This window comes from Pimephales promelas, chromosome 23 (genome assembly GCF_988280905.1).
Source record: "Pimephales promelas chromosome 23, fPimPro1.hap1.1, whole genome shotgun sequence".
Classification (NCBI taxonomy): Eukaryota; Metazoa; Chordata; class Actinopteri; order Cypriniformes; family Leuciscidae; genus Pimephales; species Pimephales promelas.
Window position 1 is genome coordinate 9,494,854 of NC_142791.1, and position 24,634 is coordinate 9,519,487.

The following is a 24,634-nucleotide window of genomic DNA, read 5'->3' on the forward strand; positions in this document are numbered from 1 at the left end:
AGGCCAATGTTACACTGGAGTAAAGAATGCTGAAAACAATTAGTGTATATGTGGGTATGCTGCACACAATTGCTCATATACAACTGTCCTTAGAATGACATGTGAAAATGAACTATGCCACAATGTTGCAAAATCACACATTCACTCGCATAACTGCTACCAAGAGTCTGTTCAGTATGATGATCATTTTCAAACTTATCTTACCTTGGTAGTGCTTGGAAGTGTTTGAGTCCTATTAAAAGTGTCTCCTTCATTAATGCTGATTAGCTCAGCATCTGGCAATGGAAACGTAGAGGGGAAAACGACTACATCACTCTTTATGGTGTCTGAACTAAAACACACGTCATACTGTTGAGTAGATTTAGAGAAGGACCAGCTTCCGTCTGGATGGGTGCTGATCACTGGAGCGCTGTACCTGCTGAAACTGCCGTCTGTCCTGTAGCATTTAGCTGCTATCAAACCCACGAGACTCAGTAAAAAGATGACTGATACTGAGACGATAGCGATGAGCAGATACATATTCAGATCTGAGAAACTCTCCTCTTTAACAGGAACTTCTCTGAATGATGTCTTTAGGTCATCCAGACTCTCAACAACCACAACATCCATGGACATTGTCGCTGAGAGTGATGGCTCTCCATTATCAGACACTGTAATAATAAGTGGGTGAGTTTTTAAGTCATTGTCTCTCATTCTTCTCTTAGTCTTTATTTCTCCAGTGCTGCTTCCAATGCAGAAGAGATTAGTTCCTTTGGCTTCACTTATATGATAAGACAGAAGAGCGTTATATCCAGAGTCAGCATCAACAGCTCTGATCTTGGCTACAAAGTATCCCGCTTCAGCAGAGTAGGGAATGTTCTCAGTATTAACTGATCCAGGATCAGAATAAGGCGGTAAAATAACTGGACTGTTGTCATTCTCATCCAGAATAAACACATTTACAGTCACATTACTGCTCAGAGGAGGAACACCAGAGTCTGTTGCCATCACTTCAAACTGAAATCTTTTTGTTTCCTCGTGATTAAATGATTGTAAACTGAATATTTCTCCACTCAAAGAGTTTATATTGATCAGTGTTGTTACAGGAACTCTGGAGCTGGAACTGTCTGACAGTGAATATGAAAGTTCTCCGTTCTCACCAGTGTCTGAATCATCAGCTGTCACTTTTGTCACGAGACCTCCAGCTTGACCATTCTCACTTAGAAAAGCGTTAATAACGGGTGCTGGGAAATGTGGGGCATTGTCATTAACATCAGAGATATGTACAGTTATAACAGCGCTGCTGGAAAGAGCCGGAGTTCCTTTATCTGAAGCTGTAATTGTGATGTTATACTGAGAAACACTCTCTCTGTCCAGATGTCCGTCTACCACTAGAGAATAATGATTGTTATATGACGTCTCTAGTTTGAAAGGAAACGAGCCTTTCAGCGCACAGTGAACAATGCCGTTTTTACCTCCATCTTTATCAGACACTGTGACTAAAGCAACAGCAGTTCCTGGTTTTGTGTCTTCTTTCACATTTTCCAACAAGGGAGTCGTAACTATCTCTGGTGCATTATCATTTTCATCAATAACTTCTATTAAAACTTTACATTGGGTGCTCTTTGGTGGGCTGCCTTTATCTCTTGCCTGAATTCGCAATTCAATTGCAGCATTTATCTCATGGTCTATTTGACCCTTTACAACAATATCCCCCGTTTCAGGAATCACAGTGAATATACTTTGCTTTTTTATGTTTCCATGTTCAGCTATGGAATAAATAATTTCACTGTTGGTGCCCTCATCCAAATCAGTGGCAGTCAAAGAGATGATTTTTGAACCAACAGAAACGTTTTCTCTCACCTTGATCTTGTACAAAGGTTTGCTGAAGATAGGCCAGTTGTCATTTATATCCAGTACATTCACTATTACGTTTAATGTGCCTGTTTTTGCGGGCTTTCCTCCATCAACAGCTGTCAATACAAGAGGAATAACCGATTGCTTTTCACGATCTAAAGGTTTTTGAAGCACTAACTCAGCAGACACACTTTGCTCTTCAGTTTGCACGTCAACAGAAAATTGTTCATTCTTGCTCAGTTTGTATTCTTTCAGTGCATTAATGCCAATATCTTTATCTTCAGCTACAGGAAGGTGAAATCTGGCTCCCGGAACAACATCCTCGGTAATATTTATCATTACAACGCTGTCCACAAAATATGGAGCATTATCGTTAACATCCAGAACATTAATTTCAATTCGATAAAGACTATGAGGATTTTGAACAACAGCCTCCAAATTAAGAGCACATTCCTGATTAGCAAAGCATAATTCCTCCCGGTCAATTCTTTCATTCACAAACAACGCTCCCGTTTTCAAATTCACGTCAAAATATTTTCTGTTGGATCCGGATACAAGCTGCAAGATACGAGATTCCAGCTCCTGAACACTCATCTTGAGATCTTTTGCAATATTTCCGACAACAGTTCCCTTGTTTACCTCCTCCGACACCGAATACATAATCTTGCCGAATGAAAAATGCCATAATCCAAAATGAAGAGCTGTTATGACGCAAAAATATCTTAAGATTTCCATCGTTGTTCCTTCAAAGCTTCAAAGATGAATCATCTTTAAAAAAAAAAAACGTAAATGTGTATCTTGTTGCTGCCAGGCTCTTCGTCTCGGAAGCATGTAGGCTCCTGTATACCCGATCATTTGCTCATGGTAATAAGAGGCGGTTGTTCTTCCAGGGGAGGAGCCTCATTTTAATACGAGAAGTGCTTCAAATCCATGGTCTACAACGACATCGCGCGTTTCAACTGCATGCTGAATGGGATATTTTATTTAGAGTGCAATATCTCACACTTCACATGTTTTTTTTTTTTTTTTTAAGAAATAGTTAATTGCAAAATATGAATGCAAATAAAAAGACAAATTTTGGGTAAAGATCTGCACCACTCGATATAATAAGTAGGTCTAAGATAGTAGGAAGCTAATTGAAATATGTTTACGTCTAATTACAAAAATGTACAGAATGTAAAGAGAAGATTAAGTGTTCTTTATCCATGGTGCTGAAGCCCTTTCTTTCAAAAAAAAAAAAAAATGAAAATACCCTTAAGTTTATAAATGTTTAACATAAAACAGCATAAGAACTTGATTATAATATGCATACTATGATCTATTATTATTATTATTATTATTATTATTATTATTATTATTATTATCATCAGTCGTCACCGTTTTTTTATTGTCTTTATTAATTATAAATGGCATTTTCTTGATTTTTTTTTCTTTTGCCATTGAAAAATTGCATTAAGGAAACTATTATCAGCGAAATCAAAGAAAAGAAGCGATAAAAAAAATGTTTGCAAATACAAACACAACTTCAGTGACAACAACGTTTCAAACTCCACAGGTTTTACAGAACTCAAAGTCTTCTTACCTTCTCGGTAGTATGAAGAGTTTGTGTGCGCGTAAAAGTGTCTTCTCCACTATTAATGCTGATCAACTCCGCGTCTGCTGGTGGAAACGGCGAGGGGAAAACGACTACATCACTCTTTATTGTGTCTGAACTAAAACATACGTCATACTGTTGAGTAGATTTAGAGAAGGACCAGCTTCCGTCTGGATGGGTGTTGATCACTGGAGCGCTGTACCTGCTGAAACTGCCGTCTGTCCTGTAGCATTTAGCTGCTATCAAACCCACGAGACTCAGTAAAAAGATGACTGATACTGAGACGATAGCGATGAGCAGATACACATTCAGATCTGAGAAACTCTCCTCTTTAACAGGAACTTCTCTGAATGATGTCTTTATGTCATCCAGACTCTCGACAACCACAACATCCATGGACATAGTCGCTGAGAGTGATGGCTCTCCATTATCAGACACTGTAATAATAAGTGGGTGAGTTTTTAAGTCATTGTCACTCATTCTTCTCTTAGTCTTTATTTCTCCAGTGCTGCTTCCAATGCGGAAGAGATTCGTTCCTTTGGCTTCACGTATATGATAAGACAGAAGAGCGTTATATCCAGAGTCAGCATCAACAGCTCTGATCTTGGCTACAAAGTATCCCGCTTCAGCAGAGTAGGGAATGTTCTCAGTATTAACTGATCCAGGATCAGAATAAGGTGGTAAAATAACTGTTGTCATTCTCATCCAGAATAAACACATTTACAGTCACATTACTGCTCAGAGGAGGAACACCAGAGTCTGTTGACATCACTTCAAACTGAAATCTTTTTGTTTCCTCGTGATTAAATGATTGTAAACTGAATATTTCTCCACTCAAAGAGTTTATATTGATCAGTGTTGTTACAGAATCTCTGGAGCTGGAACTGTCTAACAGTGAATATGAAAGTTGTGCGTTCTCACCAGTGTCTGAATCATCAGCTGTCACTTTTGTCACGAGACCTCCAGCTTGACCATTCTCACTTAGAAAAGCGTTAATAACGGATGCTGGGAAATGTGGGGCATTGTCATTAACATCAGAGATATGTACAGTTATAACAGTGCTGCTGGAAAGAGCCGGAGTTCCTTCATCTGAAGCTGTAATTGTGATGTTATACTGAGAAACACTCTCTCTGTCCAGAGGTCCGTCTACCACTAGAGAATAATGATTGTTATATGATGTCTCCAGTTTGAAAGGAAACAAGCCTTTCAGCGCACAGTGAACAATGCCATTTTTACCTCCATCTTTATCAGACACTGTGACTAAAGCAACAGCAGTTCCTGACTTTGTGTCTTCTTTAACAGTTTTCAGAAGTGGAGTCACTGTTATCTCTGGTGCATTATCATTTTCATCTATAACTTCTATTAAAACTTTACATTGGGTGCTCTTTGGTGGACTGCCTTTATCTTTTGCTTGAACTCGTAACTCAATAGCAGGATTTTCCTCGTAATTAATTTGCCGTTTTATAACAATATCTCCTGTGTCTGGGATAATGAAAAACAGATCTTGCTTCTTTCCATGACCAACGAATGAGTACATAATTTCACGATTTATTCCTTCATCCAAATCAGTTGCAAAGACAGAGATAACTTTAGTATTAGCAGCAACATTTTCTTTAACTTTGACTTTGTAAAGAGGTTGACTAAACACTGGGTTGTTATCATTAACATCCATGACGTTTATAATAATATTTAAAGTCCCTGATTTCGGTGGTTTTCCTCCATCTGTCCCGGTGAGAACTAACTTAATAGTCGCTTGCTTCTCTCGATCTAAAGCCTTGTTCAGCACTAACTCTGCAGACACACTCTGGTCTTCACTCTGTGTATCGAGACTGAAATGTTCATTCGGACTCAGTTTGTACTCTTTCAGTGAATTGCTGCCAACATCAGAGTCATCGGGCACAGGGAGAGGAAATCTCTCTCCAGGACTTGCGTTTTCACTAATATTCACAGTAAATATTTCATCAGGAAAAAGTGGCGCATTGTCGTTTATATCCAAGATCTTAACCTCCACCCTGTAAAGACGATGAGGATTTTCAGCGAGGGCCTCTATATTCAAAGAGCATTTCTGGTTCGACATACATATTTCCTCACGGTCAATCCTTTCATTAACAAACAGCACGCCCGTTTTCAGATTGACATCGAAATACTTCTTATTTGATCCAGTCACGATCTCAAACATGCGAGATTCCAGGTCGTGAACATTTATGTTCAGGTCTTTGGCTATATTGCCAACAGCTGTTCCCTTATTTACCTCTTCCGGTACGGAATAGACGATCTGAGCAAACGCAGAATCCAGCAAAGAAAGGAAAAATATAAATCCACACTCGAAATATCCCGTTAATGCCATAATGGGGATCCACAGCTGGCGAAATGATAGTAAAAACAAAACATAAAAGCACGAGAATCTTCTTTGCATTCAGACGACACGAGACGGAACAGAAAACATCACCATGTCTCAACGACAGATACACTATAACACCAAGATTCTGAGAAAGGCTTCAGAACAAATCCTTTAAACCTTTAACTGACGGTCTGCAGTGACACCATGTGCTGAAACTATGCCACAACAGGAATGATACATAATACAAAACAGCTAAAGGAACAACAAAATTCTTGCCTTGGAGACAACAAAAAAGATACTGATTTTCAAAGTAATTCAACAATAAAAAATATCCCAATATATATATATATATATATATATATATATATATATATATATATATATATATATATATATATATATATATATTAGTAACAGATTATTTATTGTATAATCCTAATGCCACTAATTAGCTAATACGACTGAAAACAAAGTGAAAAAAAAAAAACCGTCCAAATAGGGGAAAATAAAGAGCTGGCTAAAAGATATTCTACACGGGGCAGGTTTAGCCTGTATGACGAAGTCAGGCTAGGGCAGGTTATGCACAGAGGCACAGAACACTACTTTGCGAAAGAAAATAACGATCCTGTTGGGGAGCTGCACAGAGACACAATGAATAATAATAATAATAATAATAATAATAATAATAATAACTCAATGAAGAGGTCAAATCAGTTATATCATGAAAAAAAAAATGGAATGCTGTATTGACCAATTGCCATTAAGGATTAGAATTATTAGGCTATTATTATTATTCTTATAATTGTCATTATTATTATTTCGTTTCGGTCAGCAATTTCATTTCACATTGCCCGTCTGTACGTCTGTCTAACTTTATGTTTGCTTGACATCGCAGTAAACTATATCGATTATTACATTATTTTAAACATTAATTGTTTTGATCCTTTAAAACGGCAATATATATATATATATATATATATATATATATATATATATATATATTAATCATAGTATTTTTAGTAAAACTACAGATTAAATGTATTCATAATTTAGCACAACAACTCATGTGACTCAAAAAATCATGTGAAACAACCACGTTGTGAAAACCAAACCAACAATTAGGACAACGACAACAATAACAAACAATTGCGAACTGCTGAGACCAAAGATGGAAATATTTTACCTCTAAATTTCAATTATCTTCTTACCTTTCCAGTGGTAGGAAGAGTTTGTGTGCGCGTAAAAGTGTCTTCTCCACTATTAATGCTGATCAACTCCGCGTCTGCTGGTGGAAACGGCGAGGGAAAAACGACTACATCACTCTTTATTGTGTCCGAACTAAAACACACGTCATACTGTTGAGTAGATTTAGAGAAGGACCAGCTTCCGTCCGGATGGGTGCTGATCACTGGAGCGCTGTACCTGCTGAAACTGCCGTCTGTCCTGTAGCATTTAGCTGCTATCAAACCCACGAGACTCAGTAAAAAGATGACTGATACTGAGACGATAGCGATGAGCAGATACACATTCAGATCTGAGAAACTCTCCTCTTTAACAGGAACTTCTCTGAATGATGTCTTTATGTCATCCAGACTCTCAACAACCACAACATCCATGGACATAGTCGCTGAGAGTGATGGCTCTCCATTATCAGACACTGTAATAATAAGTGGGTGAGTTTTTAAGTCATTGTCACTCATTCTTCTCTTAGTCTTTATTTCTCCAGTGCTGCTTCCAATGCGGAAGAGATTCGTTCCTTTGGCTTCACGTATATGATAAGACAGAAGAGCGTTATATCCAGAGTCAGCATCAACAGCTCTGATCTTGGCTACAAAGTATCCCGCTTCAGCAGAGTAGGGAATGTTCTCAGTATTAACTGATCCAGGATCAGAATAAGGTGGTAAAATAACTGGACTGTTGTCATTCTCATCCAGAATAAACACATTTACAGTCACATTACTGCTCAGAGGAGGAACACCAGAGTCTGTTGCCATCACTTCAAACTGAAATCTTTTTGTTTCCTCGTGATTAAATGATTGTAAACTGAATATTTCTCCACTCAAAGAGTTTATATTGATCAGTGTTGTTACAGGAACTCTGGAGCTGGAACTGTCTAACAGTGAATATGAAAGTTCTGCGTTCTCACCAGTGTCTGAATCATCAGCTGTCACTTTTGTCACGAGACCTCCAGCTTGACCATTCTCACTTAGAAAAGCGTTAATAACGGGTGCTGGGAAATGTGGGGCATTGTCATTAACATCAGAGATATGAACAGTTATAACAGTGCTGCTGGAAAGAGCCGGAGTTCCTTCATCTGAAGCTGTAATTGTGATGTTAAACTGAGAAACACTCTCTCTGTCCAGAGGTCCGTCTACCACTAGAGAATAATGATTGTTATATGATGTCTCCAGTTTGAAAGGAAACAAGCCTTTCAGCGCACAGTGAACAATGCCGTTTTTACCTCCATCTTTATCAGACACTGTGACTAAAGCAACAGCAATTCCTGACTTTGTGTCTTCTTTCACATTTTCCAACAGAGGAGTCACAATTATCTCTGGTGCATTATCATTTTCATCCATAACTTCTATTAAAACTTTACAATGTGTGGTCCTTGGTGAATGGCCTTTATCTCTTGCCTGAACTCGTAACTCAATAGCAGGATTTTCCTCGTAATCAATTTGTCCTTTTACAACAATATCTCCTGTCTCAGGGATTATGGTAAAAGTGTCTTGTTTTTTTCCGTGACCAGCAAATGAGTACATGATTTCACTATTTATTCCTTCATCCAAATCAGAGGCAAACACAGATAAAACTTTAGTATCAACAACAACATTTTCCTTCAGTTTGACTTTGTAAAGAGGTTGACTGAACACTGGGTTATTATCATTAGCATCAATGACGTTTATAATAATATTTAAAGTCCCTGATTTAGGTGGTTTTCCACCATCTATCCCGGTGAGAACTAACTTAATAATCGCTTGCTTCTCTCGATCTAAAGCCTTGTTCAGCACTAACTCTGCAGACACACTCTGGTCTTCACTCTGTGTATCGAGACTGAAATGTTCATTCGGACTCAGTTTGTACTCTTTCAGTGAATTACTGCCAACATCAGAGTCATCGGGCACCGGGAGAGGAAATCTCTCGCCAGGATTGGCTGTTTCAGTTATATTTATAGTAAACACTTTAACAGGAAAATGTGGCGCATTGTCGTTTATATCCAAGATCTTAACCTCTACTCTGAAAAGACGATGAGGATTTTTTGCGAGGGCCTCTATATTCAAAGAGCATTTCTGGTTCGACATACATATTTCCTCACGGTCAATCCTTTCATTAACAAACAGCACGCCCGTTTTCAGATTTACATCAAAATACTTCTTGTTTGATCCAGTCACGATCTCAAACATGCGAGATTCCAGGTCGTGAACATTTATGTTCAGGTCTTTCGCTATATTGCCAACAGCTGTTCCCTTATTTACCTCTTCCGGTATGGAATAGACGATCTGAGCAAACGCAGAATCCAGCAATGAAAGGAAAAATATAAATCCACACTCGAAATATCCCGCAAATTCCATAATGGGGATTCACAGCTGGCGTAATGATATAAAAACAAAATATAAACGCACGGGAATCTTGTTTGCATTCAGGCAACACGAGACGGAACAGAGACCATCACCATGCCTCAACGCCAGATACACTATAACACCAAGATTCTGAGACAGGCTTCAGGACAAATCCTTTAAGCCTCTAACTGACGGTCTGCAGTGACACCATGTGCTGAAACTATGCCACAACAGGAATAATACAAAATAGCTGAAGGAACAACATTATGCTTGGAAACAACAACAGCCATTTTCAAAGTAATCCAACAATGAAAATCACCGCAATACTACCCTGATGAAAAAAAAGTAAAAGTATACTTGCGGCCAAACTAATTATCAGTAGGTGTGTTAATGATTAGCTATTTAACCTGAAGTGACTAATTTTGTATTAAGTATATTTTAGCTGTAATTTAATAGTAAAGCATAACTAAGTCCATTTAGTGTACTTAATACCAACTTCAAGTATAGGGGATCAGGAAAGTTCCAGCCGGGACTCGAACTTGGGTGGTGCACTGGCCCACGAGGCTATCGTGGTGTATAATGATATAACGGGTGGTCTGATATATTTGAATAAAAAGTAAAGGCTAATTAATACATTTGGCTTACTCCAAATACTACATGTTGAACTTTGTTTTCAATAGCAAATGTACATTATTACACAAATAAAATTATACGTTGACCAAAAAATTATTGTATAATGTATTATTTTGAAAGTATACTTTCAGTGCATTGTTACAATGATCATTTCCAGCATATACACATTAAAATATACCTAAAATAAATTTTTTAATGAAGTGCAAATAAATACACTTTTAAAAAATAAACTGAATTTTCACTTCAAGCATATTTTTCTAAATTAAATTTTTAGAAAATATACTTAAGTATAATTATTTTAAAGTGTGTTAAACGTTGTATTGTGAAGGTAAAAGCATGATGCTAATATACTTTTAAAATATTTGAAGAAAGTAGGCCTATTTTTGTTATATTTGCAATGTACTATTGAAAAATGTAATATATTTTAAATACAATAAAGTATAGGCCTACTTTTTTCACTAGGGTGTATATATAGCCTATATAATTCAGTTATTAATGCTGCTATAAGACTGGAAACAAACAGAAGAAATGGCTAAAAATATTCTAGGGCCAGGTTATGACAGAGGAAAACTGCTTTGCAACAAAAATAATGATCCTCTTGGGGAGCTGCACAGAGAAATACTGAAGACGTCAAAGCAGTTACTATCATGTTAAATAACAATGTTGGAATGCTGTAGCCTATTGACCAATCTGCATTTAGCTCCGGACTTATTAATAATAATAATAATAATAAGTTTCTTTTTTATTTTAATTGCATAATTCCTGTAACCTACGTCTCTAATATTGTTATATTTGATTGACATTTTTTTATGTTTTGTAAACTATATAGATTATTCCATTATTTTTATACTAATTATTTTAATATATATGGCAAAAAAAAAATCCTGCATCCTGGACAAGATAAATAATAGTATTCATAATTCGTATAAGTTATCAAGACAAATTCGTAAATGTTAAACAAGTGAAACAACCACGTTGTGAAAACCAAATCAACAGTTGTGACTTGTGACAACCATAATAAATAATTGAAAACAGCTGATCAAAATAATAAAGATGTAAAAAATATACACACACTTTCAACCATCTTCTTACCTTCTCGGTGGTAGGAAGAGTTTGTGTGCGGGTAAAAGTGTCTTCTCCACTATTAATGCTGATCAACTCCGCGTCTGCTGGTGGAAACGGCGAGGGGAAAACGACTACATCACTCTTTATTGTGTCTGAACTAAAACACACGTCATACTGTTGAGTAGATTTAGAGAAGGACCAGCTTCCGTCTGGATGGGTGCTGATCACTGGAGCGCTGTACCTGCTGAAACTGCCGTCTGTCCTGTAGCATTTAGCTGCTATCAAACCCACGAGACTCAGTAAAAAGATGACTGATACTGAGACGATAGCGATGAGCAGATACACATTCAGATCTGAGAAACTCTCCTCTTTAACAGGAACTTCTCTGAATGATGTCTTTATGTCATCCAGACTCTCAACAACCACAACATCCATGGACATAGTCGCTGAGAGTGATGGCTCTCCATTATCAGACACTGTAATAATAAGTGGGTGAGTTTTTAAGTCATTGTCACTCATTCTTCTCTTAGTCTTTATTTCTCCAGTGCTGCTTCCAATGCGGAAGAGATTAGTTCCTTTGGCTTCACTTATATGATAAGACAGAAGAGCGTTATATCCAGAGTCAGCATCAACAGCTCTGATCTTGGCTACAAAGTATCCCGCTTCAGCAGAGTAGGGAATGTTCTCAGTATTAACTGATCCAGGATCAGAATAAGGCGGTAAAATAACTGGACTGTTGTCATTCTCATCCAGAATAAACACATTTACAGTCACATTACTGCTCAGAGGAGGAACACCAGAGTCTGTTGCCATCACTTCAAACTGAAATCTTTTTGTTTCCTCGTGATTAAATGATTGTAAACTGAATATTTCTCCACTCAAAGAGTTTATATTGATCAGTGTTGTTACAGGAACTCTGGAGCTGGAACTGTCTGACAGTGAATATGAAAGTTGTGCGTTATCACCAGTGTCTGAATCATCAGCTGTCACTTTTGTCACGAGACCTCCAGCTTGACCATTCTCACTTAGAAAAGCGTTAATAACGGGTGCTGGGAAATGTGGGGCATTGTCATTGACATCGGAGATATGTACAGTTATAACAGTGCTGCTGGAAAGAGCCGGAGTTCCTTCATCTGAAGCTGTAATTGTGATGTTATACTGAGAAACACTCTCCCTGTCCAGAGGTCCGTCTATCACTATAGAATAATGATTGTTATATGACGTCTCCAGTTTGAAAGGAAACGAGCCTTTCAGCGCACAGTGAACAATGCCATTTTTACCTCCATCTTTATCAGACACTGTGACTAAAGCAACAGCAGTTCCTTGTTTTGAGTCCTCTTTCACACTTTCCAACAGAGGAGTCGTAACTATCTCTGGTGCATTATCATTCTCATCCACAACTTCTATTAGAACTTTACAGTGTGCACTTTTTGGAGGGCTGCCTTTATCTCTCGCCTGAACACGGAGTTCAATTGCAGAATCATCCTCGTAATCAATGTGTCCTTGAACAACAATTTCCCCAGAGTTAGGATTAATGCTAAACAGTTTCAATTCATCGGTATTTCCATGAAATGAATATTGAATTTCACTATTGATGCCCTCATCCAAATCAGTGGCAGAAACAGAAATTATTTTGGTTCCAATTTGTGTGTTTTCATTTACTTTAACTTTGTATAAAGGTTTACTGAAAATAGGCTGATTATCGTTTATATCCACGATGTCAATAACAATACTCAATGTTCCAGATTTAGGAGGTTTTCCTCCATCAACAGCGGTTAATATTAAGTGAATAACGGCTTGTTTCTCTCGGTCTAAAGCTTTCTGTAGTACTAACTCAGCAGATATACTCTTTTGCCCGCTATGAACATCTAAAGAAAAATATTCATTTGAACTGAGTTTGTAATCTTTCAGAGAATTACTACCAACATCTGAATCTTTTGCAATCGGGAGAGGAAATCTTTCCCCCTCGTTTCCATTCTCTGTAACATTGACAACATACATGCTGTCAATAAAAAACGGAGCATTGTCGTTCACATCCACAATTATAATTTCAAGCCGATAAAGTCTGTGCGGATTCTGAGCAAGAGCCTCTAAATTCAATGTACATTTCTGATTAGAGCCACACAACTCCTCACGATCAATCCTGTCTTTGACAAACAGCGACCCCGTTTTCACATTTACATCGAAATAATTTGCATTTGATCCAGGCATAATCTGAAAAATGCGTGATTCCAGTTCCTGAGCGCTGATCTTGAGGTCTTTTGCAACATTCCCGATGACGGTTCCTTTATTTACCTCCTCGGAGACGGAATAGGCAATCTGGCCAACCGAAGATTTCCATAATAGAAATAAAACAATCCAGAAGCCATAATATCCGGAGAAATCCATGATTGTGCAAGAAAATGTCCTGCTATTATAAGCGATTAAAACAAATAAAAATAAACCTCTCACGATACAATACGAAATCACGACGCAGTTGCTACTACTAGCCTTGGTTATTTGCACCCTTTCGACGCACATTCTGTTGCTGTAAAGGAGGAGCTCAGATGACTCTCAAAGTTGTGGTCTGCAGTGCCACCACGTGTTGTAACAGTGATGAAACAATGAGATGTTACTTCATACAGGATTCTATAAAACTAAGAGTGAACTAAACGAAAACATTCATAAACTCAAATCGAAATCGTCATATCAACACAATCATTACAAAACAGAAAATATTTTTGTATTACAGCAAATACAAATATTGAAAAGGAATATACAACGGCGATACCGCTGTCCGTGGTGCTGAATTGATATAGCTTTTTAAAAACAAAATAGGCTACAGTTAAACCTTGAAAAAATAAAAAAATATAAAAATACACAAACAACAGTTAGTATGATAGGGTCATTATTCCAGTACTGTATTTACAAAGTCATGAGACAATGAACTTATTTGCAAAACTAAACTGCATCATCGTAACAAGTGAGAAATTAAAATACTATTTCTAAATTGGCAAATCTGTCAAGTAGGTTACGTATTATTTTGAGTATCGGGTTGGGATGCGTGTAATAAAATAAATAAGAAGATAATTCCTATTATTTCCTAATTTACTATTAGAAACATCTAAACTGGAATGTTAAGGGTAGCCTAATGACAGTTTATAAAAAAAAAAACTTAGCGTTTCTAAAAAATAAAAATAAAAATATTTGCAAGTCAAGCAGTGATTGCAATGCACAAGCAAGCAAGTTGCAATGGCTTACCTTTCCAGTAGGAAGAGTTTGTGTGCGCGTAAAAGTGTCGTCTCCACTATTAATGCTGATCAACTCCGCGTCTGCTGGCGGGAACGGCGAGGGGAAAACGACTACATCACTCTTTATTGTGTCTGAACTAAAACACACGTCATACTGTTGAGTAGATTTAGAGAAGGACCAGCTTCCGTCTGGATGGGTGTTGATCACTGGAGCGCTGTACCTGCTGAAACTGCCGTCTGTCCTGTAGCATTTAGCTGCTATCAAACCCACGAGACTCAGTAAAAAGATGACTGATACTGAGACGATAGCGATGAGCAGATACACATTCAGATCTGAGAAACTCTCCTCTTTAACAGGAACTTCTCTGAATGATGTCTTTATGTCATCCAGACTCTCAACAACCACAACATCCATGGACATAGTCGCTGAGAGTGATGGCTCTCCATTATCAGACACTGTAATAATAAGTGGGTGAGTTTTTAAGTCATTGTCACTCATTCTTCTCTTAGTCTTTATTTCTCCAGTGCTGCTTCCAATGCGGAAGAGATTAGTTCCTTTGGCTTCACTTATATGATAAGACAGAAGAGCGTTATATCCAGAGTCAGCATCAACAGCTCTGATCTTGGCTACAAAGTATCCCGCTTCAGCAGAGTAGGGAATGTTCTCAGTATTAACTGATCCAGGATCAGAATAAGGCGGTAAAATAACTGGACTGTTGTCATTTTCATCCAGAATAAACACATTTACAGTCACATTACTGCTCAGAGGAGGAACACCAGAGTCTGTTGCCATCACTTCAAACTGAAATCTTTTTGTTTCCTCGTGATTAAATGATTGTAAACTGAATATTTCTCCACTCAAAGAGTTTATATTAATCAGTGTTGTTACAGGAACTCTGGAGCTGGAACTGTCTAACAGTGAATATGAAAGTTCTGCGTTCTCACCAGTGTCTGAATCATCAGCTGTCACTTTTGTCACAAGACCTCCAGCTTGACCATTCTCACTTAGAAAAGCGTTAATAACGGGTGCTGGGAAATGTGGGGCATTGTCATTAACATCGGAGATATGTACAGTTATAACAGTGCTGCTGGAAAGAGCCGGAGTTCCTTCATCTGAAGCTGTAATTGTGATGTTATACTGAGAAACACTCTCTCTGTCCAGATGTCCGTCTACCACTAGAGAATAATGATTGTTATATGACGTCTCCAGTTTGAAAGGAAACGAGCCTTTCAGCGCACAGTGAACAATGCCATTTTTAGCTCCATCTTTATCAGACACTGTGACTAAAGCAACAGCAGTTCCTGGTTTTGAGTCCTCTTTCACACTTTCCAACAGAGGAGTCGTAACTATCTCTGGTGCATTATCATTCTCATCCACAACTTCTATTAAAACTTTACAGTGTGTGATCCTTGGCGAATGGCCTTTATCTCTCGCCTGAACACGGAGTTCAATTGCAGAATCATCCTCGTAATCAATGTGTCCTTGAACAACAATTTCCCCAGAGTTAGGATTGATGCTAAACAGTTTTAATTCATCGGTATTTCCATGAAATGAATATTGAATTTCACTATTGATGCCCTCATCCAAATCAGTGGCAGACACAGAAATTATTTTGGTACCAATTGGTGTGTTTTCTTTTACTTTAACTTTGTATAAAGGTTTACTGAAAACTGGCTGATTATCGTTTATATCCATGACGTAAATAACAATACTCAAGGTTCCAGATTTAGGAGGTTTTCCTCCGTCAACAGCGGTTAGTATTAAGTGAATAACGGCTTGTTTCTCTCGGTCTAAAGCTTTCTGTAGTACTAACTCAGCAGATATACTCTTTTGCCCGCTATGAACATCTAAAGAAAAATATTCATTTGAACTCAGTTTGCAATCCTTCAGAGAATTACTACCAACATCTGAATCTTTTGCAATCGGGAGAGGAAATCTTTCCCCTTCGTTTGTAAACTCTGTAACATTGACAACATACACGCTGTCAGGAAAAAACGGAGCATTGTCGTTCACATCCACAATTATAATTTCAAGCCGATAAAGTCTGTGCGGATTCTGAGCAAGAGCCTCTAAATTCAATGTACATTTCTGATTAGAGCCACACAACTCCTCACGATCAATCCTGTCTTTGACAAACAGCGACCCCGTTTTTACATTTACATCAAAATACTTTGCATTTGATCCAGGCATAATCTGAAACATGCGTGATTCCAGTTCCTGAGCGCTGATCTTGAGGTCTTTTGCAATATTCCCGATCACGGTTCCTTTATTTACCTCCTCGGAGACGGAATAGACAATCTGGCCAACCGAACATTTCCTTAACAGAAATAAAACGATCCAGAAGCCATAATATCCGGAGAAATCCATGATTGTGCAAGAAAATGTCCAGCTATTCAAAGCGATTAAAACAACTAAACATACCTCTCACGATACAATCCGAAATCACGACGCAGAAGCTACTATAAGCCTTGGTTATTTGCACCCTTTCAACGCATATTCTGTTGCTGTAAAGGAGGAGCTCAGATGACTCTCAAAGTTGTGGTCTGCAGTGCCACCACGTGTTGTAATAGTGATGAAACAAAATGGTACTTCATAAAGGATTCTATAAAGCAAAGAGTAAACTAAACGAAAACATATCTTCGTAAATTCAAATCGAAATCATCATATCAACACAATCATTACGAAACAGAAAAGATTTTGTTTTGTATTACAGCAAATACAAATATTGAGAAGGAATATATAACGCCAATACCGCTGTCCAAGGTGCTGAATATGTTTATCTTTTTAAATACAAAATAGGCCACAGTTAAACGTTATATATATATATATATATATATATATATATATATATATATATATATATATATATATATATATATATATATATAAACAGCAGTTTGTAAGATAAGGTCATTATTCCAGTAGTGTATTTCCAAAGTCACGAGACAATGAACTAATTTGCAAAACTAAACTGCGTCATCGTAAGTAGTGTATTTCCAAAATCACAAGACAATGAACTAATTTGCAAAACTAAACTGCGTCATCGTAACAACAAGTGAGAAATTTAAATAACATTTCTAATTTGAAAAAGATGTCCAGTATGTTAGGTATTAACTTGAGTATCGGGATGCGCGTAATAAAAAGCAAACAAAATAAAAAGCTACAAAAACGATATTTATTTTTTATATTATTCCACAGACATAAACTGGAAAATAAACTGTAATGGGAGTTTATAAAAACCCAACATTCAACTGAATCGTTTCTAAAAATGTAATTTTGCAAGTCAAGCAGTGATTGCAATACATTGCACAAGTTGCAATGGCTTACCTTATCGGTAGTAGGAAGAGTTTGTGTGCGCGTAAAAGTGTCTTCTCCACTATTAATGCTGATCAACTCCGCGTCTGCTGGTGGAAACGGCGAGGGGAAAACGACTACATCACTCTTTATTGTGTCCGAACTAAAACACACGTCATATTGTTGAGTAGATTTAGAAAAGGACCAGCTTCCGTCTGGATGGGTGTTGATCACTGGAGCGCTGTACCTGCTGAAACTGTCGTCTGTCCTGTAGCATTTAGCTGCTATCAAACCCACGAGACTCAGTAAAAAGATGACTGATACTGAGACGATAGCGATGAGCAGATACACATTTAGATCTGAGAAACTCTCCTCTTTAACAGGAACTTCTCTGAATGATGTCTTTATGTCATCCAGACTCTCAACAACCACAACATCCATGGACATAGTCGCTGAGAGTGATGGCTCTCCATTATCAGACACTGTAATAATAAGTGGGTGAGTTTTTAAGTCATTGTCACTCATTCTTCTCTTAGTCTTTATTTCTCCAGTGCTGCTTCCAATGCGGAAGAGATTAGTTCCTTTGGCTTCACTTATATGATAAGACAGAAGAGCGTTATATCCAGAGTCAGCATCAACAGCTCTGATCTTGGCTACAAAGTATCCCGCTTCAGCAGAGTAGGGAATGTTCTCAGTATTAACCGATCCATGGTCAGAATAAGGCGGTAAAATAACTGGACTGTTGTCATTCTCGTCAGTTATAAAAACATTTACTATCAAGCTGCTGCTTAGTGATGGAAGACCTGAATCTGTCGCCTGAATTTCAAACTGAAATGATTTAAGGTCTTCGTAGTTAAATGATAGCTTACTGTACAAGTCTCCACTCTCACTATTTATGTCAATCATAGAGATCAATGGAATCACAGTTTTGTCTCTGTTAACTAAAGTATAGGAAATATGAGCGTTCGTGTTGATATCTGGATCCTGCGCGGTCACTGTCGCTATAATTGCACCTGCTGGGCTGTTTTCCTTTAGAAACACGTTCATCAAAGCTTCAGGGAAGCGTGGCGCATTGTCATTCACATCAGATATATGAACAGTGATAACACTGGTACTAGAGAGTGAAGGGGTCCCTTCATCTGAACCTATTATTGTGATATTAAAATGGGCAATTTCTTCTCTGTCCAGTGCTCCATCTACAACTAAAGAGTAGTAGTTTTTATAAGAGGACTCGATCTTAAACGGCACCTGACCTACAATACTGCAGTGCACTACTCCATTTTTACCTCCGTCTTTATCAGAGATTGTAATAAGAGCCACAGCTGTTCCGATTTTTGAGTCCTCTTTAATAGTATTGGCCAACGAAGTCACCATCAGCTCGGGCGGATTGTCATTCACATCAACTACTTCAACTAACACCTTACACTGTGAACTCTTGGGAGGCTGGCCTTTATCTTTAGCCTCCACCCTCAACTCAACAGCAGCATTTTCTTCATAATCAATATTACCTTTAACTGTTATAAGTCCGCTATCTGGATCAATTGAAAACAGATCTGACGCTTTGCTACTGCCTTGCTTGAAGATAGAAAATGTTATATCACTATTTATTCCCTCGTCTAAATCAGAGGCGGAAAGGGAGATGATGTGGGACCCCAGGGCAATATTTTCGTTCACTTTCACTTTGTAAAGAGATTTGCTAAAAACTGGAGAGTTGTCGTTAACATCCAAAACATTGACTATTATCTCTAATGTTCCAGACATTGCAGGTTTCCCTCCATCAACAGCAGTCAGTGTTAGATGAATGAGAGGCTGTTTTTCTCGATCTAAAGCTTTAATCAACACCAGTTCGACAGTAACACTCTGTTCTACGTTCTGTACATCCAAAGAAAAGTGTTCGTTGGGACTAAGCTTGTAGGATTTAACCTCATTGTTGCCTGAATCCGGATCTTCAGCCAAAGGAAGAGAAAATTTCTCTCCAAGAGAGGACACTTCTGTTATGTTCAGTACCTGACTGCTAATCGGAAACAATGGCGCGTTATCATTAATGTCAATTATATTTATTTCTATTCTATACAGACTCAGTGGATTATGCGCCATCGCTTCTAAAAGCATCGTGCATTTCTCATCAGGCGGGCAGAGCGATTCTCGGTCAATACGATTATTCACATGCAGAGTCCCAGTCTTTAAATTCACCTCAAAATACCTTTTGTTGGTTCCATATACAATCTGAAACATACGAGGTTGCAGTTCCAGCACATTGATGTGAAGATCTTTTGCTAAATTGCCGATAACGGTTCCAACATTCACTTCCTCTGAGACGGAATAGGTAATCTGACCGGAGGATAAAGTCCAACAATAAGACAGCAGAATCGCAGTCCATATGGATCCAACATATTGATTCATCTCTGCTCAAAATCAACTATTCAAAATCTAAAAGAAACAAACAAATATTTAATCATAAGACCAGCTGAATTGTGGTTCACTAGAACCGCAGACGACAATGCTGATATGAGATGGTTTAAGAATGGTGCCTTGGAAGGAGGAGATATACAAATACGCGAGTATTTATGGTGCTCTAAATTTTCACGGTTAACAGCGACTCCAGGCGGTTTCTAATGGAATTGCAGTGCAATATCAAAGTTTCCAAAGGAATAGCTTCACATTTAAGGAAATACAAACTACAAATGCGTTAGTTTGACTTTTAAAACTCACTTCCACGACAAAATACAACAGGGCGGAAAATAAGGTTTTGTGGGATTATATTAGTTTAAATATTAGATTGACTGTTTGAGTAAATAGCCTATACCCATGTCAATTCCACAATTGATAACCATCACATAATCTAGTGTAGGTGTTTTGCAAAAATAAATGCACATTCGTAAAGAGGAAAGACTTAACTTAGGTTCGTGTTTGAATCATTAACAAAACAAACTGTGATGACAAAAAATGGCAGTTATAAATGGGATGTTACACAGTAAGGGCTGGACTGTCGCTGTCCAGTTCCGAAATATGATACTAAGACAAGATCAAACACGAAATAATAAAAAATAAAATCACCATCGCCACTATTATGAATAGTTTTGTGTAGGTTTTGTGAATGAGTCCTAAATTTAGGTCGCAAACTAAATACAAAAAAAATTATATAGCTCATATTAAAACCTCTTGAGGTTGACGGTCTAATTTTTCAGAAAGGAACTATTTGCTGAAATAGAAAAAATACGTAATTTTTAATGTTCTTTTTTACATTATTCACGGAAAATGAAAATAATAACAATAAAACAATCCTCCATTATTGTTGGCAAAATGTTAGCGCGCATATTTTGCAGCCATTTTAATATGCAGTAGCATTCTCATCCCAAAGCGCCATATAGGACGCTTTTGCAAAAGCGTAAATATCCAACGCACATGGCACCCTTTAACGTGAAATGAGACGCATATATATTTGGGCAGAAGGCGCCCCCTAGTGGTCTAACCCTTACCCTACACCATACCTAAACTTAACCATTAACCGAAGCGTCTCATTAGACGTTAAAGGGTGCCATGTGCGTTGGATATTTACGCTTTTGCAAAAGCGTCCTATATGGCGCTTTTGGATGAGAATGCGTTGAAATGTAACGTGGATTATCCAGAAACTAGAGGATCTGAAAGTTGAAAAATCTTCAAAGATAATAAAAATTCAACAATGAGCTCTTAGCACAGATAAGTAAAGAGACATAGCAAAGTATTTTTGGAAGAAAGCGTATGTGGTTGCGTATATTTTACTCTGCTACGATTTGAAAGCAATAACAACAACAACAAAAAAAACATAGACTAATTTGGCCACATAATTAAAATTCCAGAACAAATATAATGATAACCAAACATTTGAAAAAATTTTTTAAAATAAATAATAGTAGCCTATGTAACGAGAAATCACCAGTGTCTTACCTTCTCTGAGTTGGGAAGAGTTTGTGTGCGCGTAAAAGTGTCTTCTCCACTGTTAATGCTGATCAACTCCGCGTCTGCTGGTGGAAACGGCGAGGGGAAAACGACTACATCACTCTTTATTGTGTCCGAACTAAAACACACGTCATACTGTTGAGTAGATTTAGAGAAGGACCAGCTTCCGTCTGGATGGGTGTTGATCACTGGAGCGCTGTACCTGCTGAAACTGCCGTCTGTCCTGTAGCATTTAGCTGCTATCAAACCCACGAGACTCAGTAAAAAGATGACTGATACTGAGACGATAGCGATGAGCAGATACACATTCAGATCTGAGAAACTCTCCTCTTTAACAGGAACTTCTCTGAATGATGTCTTTATGTCATCCAGACTCTCAACAACCACAACATCCATGGACATAGTCGCTGAGAGTGATGGCTCTCCATTATCAGACACTGTAATAATAAGTGGGTGAGTTTTTAAGTCATTGTCACTCATTCTTCTCTTAGTCTTTATTTCTCCAGTGCTGCTTCCAATGCGGAAGAGATTAGTTCCTTTGGCTTCACTTATATGATAAGACAGAAGAGCGTTATATCCAGAGTCAGCATCAACAGCTCTGATCTTGGCTACAAAGTATCCCGCTTCAGCAGAGTAGGGAATGTTCTCAGTATTAACTGATCCAGGATCAGAATAAGGCGGTAAAATAACTGGACTGTTGTCATTCTCATCCAGAATAAACACATTTACAGTCACATTACTGCTCAGAGGAGGAATACCAGAGTCTGTTGCCATCACTTCAAACTGAAATCTTTTTGTTTCCTCGTGATTAAATGATTGTAAACTGAATATTTCTCCACTCAAAGAGTTTATATTGATCAGTGTTGTTACAGGAACTCTGGAGCTGGAACTGTCTAACAGTGAATATGAAAGTTGTGCGTTATCACCAGTGTCTGAATCATCAGCTGTCACTTTTGTCACGAGACCTCCAGCTTGACCATTCTCACTTAGAAAAGCGGTAATAACGGGTGCTGAGAAATGTGGGGCATTGTCATTAACATCAGAGATATGAACAGTTATAACAGTGCTGCTGGAAAGAGCCGGAGTTCCTTCATCTGAAGCTGTAATTGTGATGTTATACTGAGAAACACTCTCTCTGTCCAGAGGTCCGTCTACCACTAGAGAATAATGATTGTTATATGACGTCTCCAGTTTGAAAGGAAACGAGCCTTTCAGCGCACAGTGAACAATGCCATTTTTACCTCCATCTTTATCAGACACTGTGACTAAAGCAACAGCAGTTCCTGACTTTGCGTCCTCTTTCACACTTTCCAACAGAGGAGTCGTAACTATCTCTGGCACATTGTCATTCTCATCCACAACTTCTATTAAAACTTTACAATGTGCACTTTTTGGAGGGCTGCCTTTATCTCTCGCCTGAACACGGAGTTCAATTGCAGGGTGTTCTTCGTAATCAATTTGTCCTTGAACAACAATTTCTCCAGAGTTAGGATTGATGCTAAACAGTTTCAATTCATCGGTATTTCCATGTCCAATGAATGCGAACTGAATTTCACTATTGATGCCCTCATCCAAATCAGTGGCAGAAACATAAATCATTTTGGTTCCAATTGGTGTGTTTTCTTTTACTTTAACTTTGTATAAAGGTTTACTGAAAATAGGCTTATTATCGTTTATATCCATGACGTCAACAACAATACTCAAGGTTCCAGATTTAGGAGGTTTTCCTCCGTCAACAGCGGTTAATATTAAGTGAATAACGGCTTGTTTCTCTCGGTCTAAAGCTTTCTGTAGTACTAACTCAGCAGATATACTCTGTTGCCCGCTATGAACATCTAAAGAAAAATATTCATTTGAACTCAGTTTATAATCTTTCAGAGAATTACTGCCAACATCGGAATCCTTTGCAATCGGAAGAGGAAATCTGTCCCCGTCGTTTGCATTCTCTGTAACATTGACAACGTGCATGCTGGTAGAAAATAACGGAGCATTGTCGTTCACATCCACAATTATAATTTCAAGTCGATAAAGTCTGTGCGGATTCTGAGCAAGAGCCTCTAAATTCAATGTACATTTCTGATTAGAGCCACACAACTCCTCACGATCAATCCTGTCTTTGACAAACAGCGACCCCGTTTTCACATTTACATCAAAATACTTTGCATTTGATCCAGGCATTATCTGAAACATGCGTGATTCCAGTTCCTGAGCGCTGATCTTGAGGTCTTTTGCAATATTCCCGATCACGGTTCCTTTATTTACCTCCTCGGAGACGGAATAGACAATCTGGCCAACCGAAGATTTCCATAAAGACAGAAATGCAACGATCCAGAAGCCATAATATTCTGTAACACCCATGATTGTGCAGTCAATATCCAGCGACTAAAAGCAATTAAAACAACTAAATAAACCTCTCTCGATACAATCCGAAATCACGACGCACTTGCTACTATAAGCCTTGGTTATTTGCACCCTTTCTGTTGCTGTAAAGGAGGAGCTTAGGTGACTCTCAAATCAAAGTCATGGTCTGCAGTGCCACCACGTGTTATAACAGTGACAAAACATTGAAATGCTAGGCTCTACTCTATAAAAAACATAATCATGCTACCATCTTCATAAAGTCAACCTTCATATTTACACAGTCATTACAAAACAGAAAAAAATATTATGCTTTGTATACAACAACTAAATGTATGAGAATAAATATACAACGCAATTACCGCTGTCCATGGTACTGAAGTGACTTTGCTCTGCAACAGAAGGCTACAGTTTGGCAATAATGCAAGCTAATAAACAAACACCAAGATGATATAACAAAATAAGTGTTCCAACATAAAAAAGAGAAGGTTAAGGTGTCAAGAAGTTGGTTAATAAAAAATACTCCTGTAGTCTGTAAAAAAAAAAAGTCACGGAGAAAGTAGAAAAGAAGTATAAGCAAATCAATTGATGAAATCCCAAAGCTGCGCATAAATCTATTAACAAAATTAAAACAACAAAGTAACACGATGCTGAAACAACTTAAAACAAAATGTATCATCCTATTAACAAGTGAAAAATCGTCTTTTATTTTTTAAGACTTAAAAATAATAATTTTGTTTCATAATATTTTATAAACGTCCAAACTAATGAAACTGTACTTTT

General features: G+C 37.8%; 2 protein-coding genes across 7 annotated transcripts in view; both read right to left on the reverse strand.

Annotated features, from left to right (window-relative positions):
- LOC120482022 (protocadherin alpha-C2-like) overlaps positions 1-23,956 on the reverse strand; it is a 55,276-nt gene extending 31,320 nt beyond the window's left edge. Inside the window, exon 1 of one of the 6 annotated variants that reach the window (XM_089126217.1) lies at positions 21,482-23,956. In XM_089126217.1, coding sequence (XP_088982343.1) covers positions 21,482-23,851 — 2,370 coding nt within the window. In that variant the 5' untranslated portion in view covers positions 23,852-23,956. Of the gene's footprint in view, positions 1-204; positions 2,839-6,979; positions 9,455-11,056; positions 13,524-14,269; positions 16,732-17,587; positions 20,071-21,481 lie in introns of those variants that run through there. The other 5 variants (XM_089126218.1, XM_089126221.1, XM_089126215.1 and 2 more) reach the window with 5 other exon arrangements.
- Positions 3,965-5,906, reverse strand: LOC120481765 (protocadherin-10-like). Its single transcript, XM_039675576.2, has one exon. It carries the CDS (start codon positions 5,844-5,846, stop codon positions 4,098-4,100), a length of 1,749 nt encoding a protein of 582 aa, XP_039531510.2. The 5' UTR covers positions 5,847-5,906; the 3' UTR covers positions 3,965-4,097.
- Positions 23,957-24,634: the final 678 nt, after the last annotated feature.

What these genes read in the sequence shown, in the direction of transcription:
- LOC120481765 (XM_039675576.2), bottom strand. Translation starts at nt 5,846, where the DNA reads ATGCAAAGAAGATTCTCGTGCTTTTATGTTTTGTTTTTACTATCATTT.